Source organism: Lipophrys pholis, assembly GCF_963383615.2.
Source record: "Lipophrys pholis genome assembly, chromosome: 9".
NCBI lineage: Eukaryota > Metazoa > Chordata > Actinopteri > Blenniiformes > Blenniidae > Lipophrys > Lipophrys pholis.
The window spans coordinates 23,949,672-23,957,457 of NC_137639.1; the positions used below are offsets into that span (position 1 = coordinate 23,949,672).

At 39.5% G+C, this 7,786-nt stretch overlaps 1 protein-coding gene across 1 annotated transcript; it reads left to right on the plus strand.

Moving 5' to 3' along the window:
- The first annotated feature begins 233 nt into the window (after positions 1–233).
- gtpbp10 (GTP-binding protein 10 (putative)) lies at positions 234–6,198 on the plus strand. The gene is made up of 10 exons (XM_080470917.1): positions 234–341; positions 1,238–1,431; positions 1,570–1,661; positions 2,166–2,310; positions 2,977–3,050; positions 3,278–3,330; positions 3,422–3,529; positions 3,633–3,710; positions 3,811–3,934; positions 4,866–6,198. Exons 1-10 carry the CDS (start codon positions 309–311, stop codon positions 5,075–5,077), a joined length of 1,113 nt encoding a protein of 370 aa, XP_080327043.1. The 5' UTR covers positions 234–308; the 3' UTR covers positions 5,078–6,198.
- Positions 6,199–7,786: the final 1,588 nt, after the last annotated feature.

Consider the following 7,786-nt stretch of genomic DNA (forward strand, 5'->3'; position numbering starts at 1 on the left):
TTTAGGGGTTTATTGTTATTATTTAATGTTTACATTTGTACAAGGAGAACACGGTCTACCCAAGTCAAATTCCTTGTATGTTAAACATACCTGGCCAATATAGCTGATGAACTGGTTCTGATTTATTTTTTTCGCGACTGTGGGAACACCGGAAGCTGAGTCCAATAAAGTCCCGCCTCTCCGCTGTCTCGACCAATGAACGAACATGGATCAATAACTTCCGGTCCTTCACCAAAACATTTCCGCACATGTGTGCGAGCAGCTAGCTGTGGTTACAACTCAAAAACTGGCAATAAACGCCACTGACGATGGTCCACCTCAGCAGGATCTGCCTCCGGAAGGTTAGTACTGCAGTAGAAGATGAGTATATTACAAGATGGTTATTTTTTTATAATGTTTGACAGCAGGAATTGTAGCCGTCAGTGTAAACATCACCGCTGTGTGACATTGTAAAGCTCAGTCTGTGATGGTGTCAGTTTTCTTACTGTCAAACAGTATAAATTAAGCTGTTGCTGTTATTTAAGGTGCTGTTCAGGTTTATGCTGTTTTTTCTTCTTTTTTTTACCAGTTGTGTTTATGCAAAGCTCAGAAAAGATTGACGTTGACATTAGTTTTTATGCAAACATGTAGAATCAGCCAGTCGGACGTATGTATCTTTCATGCAGGTTAACGAAATTCAAAACCTGTACTAAGAATGATAATTGAATGGAAAATGAATTACAGAAATATCTTGAGTGCAAATCAAATGTTGCACACAATTAACACATTTAAAGCCGTTAAAATAGTTCAAAATAATAGACTTAATCATAAGAAAATTAAGTTTCTAATTGATTAAAAGGCAAGCCAAGAAGTCAGATAAACCTTTTTTTAATGTGTTGGTTAATGACTTTGATTTAACTGTCCAAACGTGTTGTTTTCATTCATCCCTACAAAAATTATATTAGTTTTATTTTAGATTCAAGTATTTTATTATTATTCTGTTTGATGCGAGTCTCTGGCTCCTGTTGGAGTGATTGCTGGAGTTGCTGATGTCTTATGTTTCTGTTCCTGTATAAAGTGTATTATTTTCCCACAATTAAAATAAACAAAATAAGCTTTGTATACAATATGAATAGCTTATCTTACATATCTCTGCTCGCTTATCAAGTGCCTCTCGAAATCAGATAGCTTTTTCCTTTTGGAGTCTTTCTTTTCCAAATATCCCCCTACCTTAACGGGTCTCGCTGTTTCTTCTCAGTATGGAAACTTGGTGGATAACCTGCGACTGTTTGCCCGTGGAGGCAGTGGCGGCATGGGTTTACCTCGTCTTGGGGGACAAGGCGGGAATGGCGGAGATGTTTGGGTTGTGGCGGCCAAAGACTTGACCTTGAAGAGGATCAAGGACAAATACCCAGACAAACGTTTTGTGGGCAGAGTCGGAGCAAACAGCAGGTTTTATACAAATTCAGCATTTTATTTAAAATCTTGCAGCATTATTGACATCACCCGAATTTCTGAGAGATTCTCTTAATGTTTTGTACTACTTTTGTTGTCACGGGTTAATCAGAGCTCCTTTTTTCTTTTCAACAGCATTCGAGCTCTGAAAGGAATGAAAGGGGAGGACAAGGAGATTTCAGCTCCTGTTGGAATCACTGTCACCACTGATGATGGCAAAGTTATTGGTATTTTAAAAAGTCTGCTGCAATATTCTCTTTTGTGTTTGGATTCTCTCACTCTGGATTGGTCGAATTATCCAATGACCCTGATCATTAGATCACTCCTGCCTTTAACAAGGCTCACATTTTTCCAGAACAAATGAAAAAAAAATTGTATTAGTTTTTTTGAAATAAAGACAATAAACATCTGTAATAATCAGCTGATGCAGGTACCTGCATAGTGCTGCCCTGTTGAACTTTTCAGATATTTACTGCTCACATACAGCTTCATACAGTCTCCAGTGACCTGAACCTTCTCAGTTTAGCTCCTCTTCCATTTTCTTCACTGCCATTAAAGCAGTTCAGGTGGAGAATTATTAAGCTTTTGAACCGTTTGTGAATAAAAACATCCTGCACCTTCTTGTCCCATGATCCCTGAGGCCTTATTTCTGTTTTAATCTGACTAATATGAGAAAAGTAAAAGCCCTTTTGATGTGGTGAAAACCCTTTCTTTTTTCTTCTCTCTACAAGGTGAGCTGAATGCTGTGGGCGATCGCATTAGAGTGGCAAAAGGAGGGTCTGGTGGCTGTTTCCACTCTGCCTTTCAGCCCAGCAAAGGGCAAACTAAACACATCAGGCTGGACCTCAAGCTCATTGCCGACCTCGGCCTTGTGGGGTGAGAACAGAAAATGTTTTTATCCTGAAACATGCAATTGATATATGATATTACATTCAGTCCGGCATACATTGCCTCATTCCATTTCTAAAAACAAAATGTAGTTGTCACGAGACGAGCAAAATTTTGAGAAAAGTAATAATTGGGGAGAGAAAAAAGGGTCAGGTGTGGTGGGTTCACAGTCATCCAGGAGGGATATTACAAAATTTCTGATTTGAAGGTATCTTAAGTATTCATTATTTTGACAGTAGAATTTGAGTAAAGTAATGTAGATGGCATTTGGGAATTTTTTTTTTTTTTTAACATTGCATATAGGTAGGGGACTTCTACACAGTCAACAGTATAAAAAATAAAAATGTATAAATCTCTCTTCAGATGTCTGAGGGAGCATAAAATATTAAAGAGGTGCCAGACAGAAGAACGTGTCTGTTTTGGATAAAGTCAGTCTGATCGTGCTGTACGAGTGTGGTTGCAAAGGGGCTTAATCTTGAAGCTCGAGTTTTAGATGAGATTTTGAGATCAGAGTTCAGTTGTGATATTGGTCTGGAAAACCTCACCAGCTCTAAGTCTTTCCCTTTTTTTTTGAGAAACTCACATGAGCATCCTGATTTCAGGCCCATATTTACAACCACATTCACTTTCTTTGTCTTTGTGAGTCATCACCAGGTTTCCAAACGCAGGGAAGTCCTCACTCCTGACGGCTCTCTCGAACGCCACGCCGCAAGTCGCCAGCTACGCATGTAAGAACGTGACACTACACATGTCTGGAATGTGTTCCCGGTTGTGCTTCTGTTTCAGCTGAATATGTACCAATTCAGCATTACTCTTACTAAAGGATATTAACATTGAAGTAAAAACTCTGGGAGATAAAGGTTTTGGAAGTAGTTTTGTTTTTGGAGTTTGAGTTTCTGCTGCGCATGCCAGGTTGCTTTTCTGCACTTTCTGAAATCTGTGTTACTAATTTCAGTCACAACCTTGAGGCCGGAGATCGGGAAAGTGATGTATGAAGACTACAAACAGGTGGAAATACTCATCTGTGCTTCCATCTCCTCTCCCATCTCTTTTTAAATGTGATTTATCAGATTTTAGTGGTTTACCTTTATTCTGACAGATTTCTGTGGCTGATCTTCCCGGACTGATTGAAGGGGCTCATATGAACAAAGGCATGGGCCACAAGTTCTTAAAACACGTGGAAAGGACCAAGCAGCTATTATTTGTGGTGTGTAGTGACCGACCACACACACACACACACACACACACACACACACACATGCGTGAGTGTCCGTAAATAAAACGTTCTGCGGTGGTTTGTATCTCTGCAGGTAGATGTCAGCGGTTTCCAGCTGGCGAGTAAAACCCCGTGCAGGTCGGCCTTCGAAGCCGTGCAGCTCCTCACCAAGGTCAGTCTGAAGCTGTGAGCCGAGACTTTTGTACTGCTCTGGTGACTCCTGGAATGATTAGTGTTTTTCATCCTCTGTCCTCTGTGGCTGCTGCCTGAAGGAACTGGAGCTGTACAGAGAGGAGCTGCTGAGCAAACCTGCGTTACTGGTGGTGAACAAGATGGACCTGCCCGACGCCGAGGACAAACTGGCAGAGCTGAAGGAGCAACTGCAGAACCCAGAGGGTATTTCCGTGTTCTTACTAGGGCCCGGCCGATACTGATTTTTTTTTTTAGGGGCCAATACCGATTCCGATGTTTAGGAATAGAATAATTCAGATAACTGATATATTGGCCGATTAACTTTTCTAGTGCTGAGGTGACGCGTCAAAGTAAATACTGTGATTAGTCACGACGTGCGTCAGTATGTCACATCAAAACGGTAAAAGCATGAACACAAGGACATCAGAAAAACATTAAATTTCCTTTTTATTAGTGAAAAACCAGTGTGAACCTCGTCAATCACCCAACTTTTGGCAGATTACAATAATTCTCTAACGGCTATAATCGGTCAAGCCCTATTCTTTTCTCAATCTTTAATAGATTTTTTTTTTTTTTTTTTAAATAAATGTTCATTTATTAGATGTGTAACTTACTGGTTTAGTTATGATGCCAATGAGCTGATGGTTATTGTCCAAAAACACCTCTAAACCTAAGGATTAATCTCCTCATTCAACTCTGTATTCAATTTAAGGCTTTGGACTATAATCCAGGTCGCCAAGACATTCAACTTTGAAATTATTTGAAATTAAGTTTTCTTTTAATCTAGAAAATTTGTGTCTCAACAAGAGAGAAAATATATTAATAAACAACAAAGGAAAACATAATGTTGTAAAGCGTCGGCGGTCATCTGATCAGTTGAAAACATCACAAATCAAAAGCTAAACTCATTCTATATAGTCTAACTTACTGTGGGTTATTTTCATATAAATAAATCTAATAAACCCAATGTAATCATCTCAGTGACTTCAAATTGTTGTGGTTCTGGATGTCCAGCTAACAGCCACTGCTTGCCGCCTTCTCGGCTTGATAAGTCATTGGAAAGAAAGGTTTTCGGAGCCAACGGTCTCTGTTCCGCTACATGTCGGCTTCAGTTTCTCTTCTTTCTCCTTTACAGAATTTTCTGACCTGCTGCCTGATGACATGATACCAAAGAACTACTTGACCTTCAGACACGTGGTTCCCATCTCCGCCCAGACCGGCTTCGGCATAGGTGACTTAAAAAGCTGCCTCCGACAGTCTCTGGAGCAGGAAGCGTTCACGGAGGTTAAAGGGCTCCATCAAGAAAAGCTGCAGGCGCTGAGGAGTCAGTCGCACAAGCGTTTGTGATGCACGTGGGCAAAGTCACGCAGCTCAGTGTGACATAGAGAACCTGATGTCAGAGAGGCCGGAGTCTCTGTGCTGAGTAGTTGAAGGAACCGTGAAGTGCTGGATAAATATTGTCTTCTGAGTGACGGTCTGGAGTTTAGGCGGCTTCGCATGAAAAGAAGACGAGAGCGGCCGTAACGCAAAGTGACACTTTATAAGTGCAGTTAGAGGAGCTCCTGTGAGCTGCATCCTGCTGTCTTGTTTATTCAGAGAGGATCAGGCCTCTAAAAGCAGCGTGATGGTTCCTTCTACATCAAGTGAATCAGAAGAGAAGAGGTGCATCTATCATGCTCTTACATGAATGCTTTTTATACCTGCTGTATCCTGATTGGAACCTGATGCCTTCACAAAGGCCCCGTCTTTGTTTTAATTATTTGTGTTGTTTAATAAAAGAATTATAAATATACATTTTCCTGCTTATTTTAACCAACAATTCCCAAAAAATTTCATCCGAATAATTTTTTGTTTTTTTTCCTTTTGATTACAAGAAGAGATGTTCAATCTCTTCCAACAGTTGATTGTTTGATATCAAAAGTTTCTCATGATGTGGGTCGGGGGTTGACACTCAGATGTGACTGTTTACTTCAGAATTTTTTGAGTTATATTTCACTCTGTCCATATATTTCAAAACGTTCTATAAATATACTGTAGTTTGAAAAAAGTTTCTCATGATATGGAGGAACTTTACCACATCATAACGTGAAACACAATATGTTTTCACATTTTATTTCTTTACATTAGGATTATAAACACAATTCTCAGAGTGAAACTTATTTTTTCATTACATATGAAATGAAATATTTAAAGGCTTTTTTTTCCCCAATATCAAAATTTTTAGCTTATGAGCAATAAAAGTCAAGTATATCAAACTATTACATACAAGATCAGATATGTTTCCTTTTTGTTGTTCAACCAGAGGCTATAATATGACAATTGTTTTGAAAAGCTTGAGCTTAAATGAAATTAACTTTCTAATATTGTAATTTATAATGTATGTCGACTAACATGGCAATATATTATCAGTCGTTGCTTTGAAATCAAATGATGTGAAACATTGTCGCAGTATTAAAAGTTTCAGGTTGTAATATTGTGTTTTGTACAGGAGCAACACACCCACTTTATATTTCACATAATTAAGTACCCATATGACACACCTTCCTGCCTCAATATCATAAATTCAAATCTACAAATTACTTTCTAAAAGTGTAACATTTATTATTTGTCTACCAAACAAGAATTTCTCACTATTTTAAAAGGTAAATCACATTTTGCTAATTAGTTAATGCTCAAAAATCTGACACAAAATGGTGTACCCTAAGAAATTAATTTGTAACATGGTAGAAAGCCCAGGAACATATGAATAATTAACTTATTTTCTTACCGTGACTTCTGAAGTTTTTTTTGCTGCACCCTGAGTATTTCCTTTAGTTTAAGTAATGGCAGTGCACACGTGTGTTGATGAAAGTTTTATTTTATATTAAATATATTACAATACTGAATGATTAAGAGAAAAAATATGGGCGTTGATTTTTGCATTGTCAGTCTGTACAGCATACAGGCAAAAATAAACAATAAAAAAAACTACAGAACTGCAGTATTTGAATTAGTACAAGAGGGTTGTTTTTTGGGGTGGGGGTTCCCGGAGCAGAGTGCCGATGGCAGGATGGGAGCACAGGGCTGAGACCGGGTGGTCTTCCTGCTCCAGTTCACAAATACATTCAAGTCTCTGGCCTGGACGGAGCTGATGGGCCCGTCTGCGGGAAGGTGGGACTTTTAGCAGAGTCAGTGAAGCTGCAGATTTTTTTGACAGATGTATAATCACAGCAATCACCGCAGCCTCCCGTCCTTCCCTGGGGGGTCCTCAGAGTGTTGTGCAGTGCAATGTCCAGGACGCCGGGACGAGGGCCTCGCCGTAGCACAGTGTTACGATGTTAAAAACATTTCTCAGGAGTACAATAGGGGCCGCCGGACACTGACCAATACTTTTAGGAGGACCAGAGCGAAGGCAAAAAGCTCAGTCGAAGGCAGGTCTCATTCACAACATGTGTCCCGACCTGACATCATACAGATCAGGAGATGCAGGGGGAGAAACGTGTCACAAAGTAAACTCAACATGTCTCCATTCAAACTCATCAACACATATAATTACAATAATGCACTTAATTACTATTTCAATAGTTGCTGTACATAATGCTGAGGAAAAGAAAAAGTGAACATTACAAAGGTACTTAAAAAAGATACTAGTAGCAATATTAGTCCAATATTGTGAAGTTCATATTACCTATACAGTCCTAATGCATACATGAATTACAAATGTAAAAGTGCCAACACTGGAACGAAAGCTAAACGACGGTATAATGACAAACAACAGTTTTCTACACAAGGTAGTGTGATGGGGCCGAACTGTACAGAGAACTTACTGCCGGGGACTTTAACTGGCATGACATCAGTCAAAAAATATGCAATTTTCAATAATCTCTGAACCCCGTGGCCTCCTGACATGAACGCTGGAGTCTGTGGCACACAAGCCAGACGGGACATCAGGAATAAGCAATGAGTCAGGGGGAGGAAAGTCTTTCAGTGACATGCTCGTTTCCTGTTATGGTCCCACAAATAGCCTACCGGAGAAATAACTTAATTTTGATATAGAACTGTCATGCTGTTGGTCTC

Coding starts and splice junctions, on each gene's coding strand:
- gtpbp10 (XM_080470917.1), top strand. CDS start 309: ATGGTCCACCTCAGCAGGATCTGCCTCCGGAAG. Junction 342..1,237: donor GCAGGATCTGCCTCCGGAAG/GTTAGTACTGCA, acceptor GTTTCTTCTCAG/TATGGAAACTTGGTGGATAA. Junction 2,311..2,976: donor GCCGACCTCGGCCTTGTGGG/GTGAGAACAGAA, acceptor AGTCATCACCAG/GTTTCCAAACGCAGGGAAGT.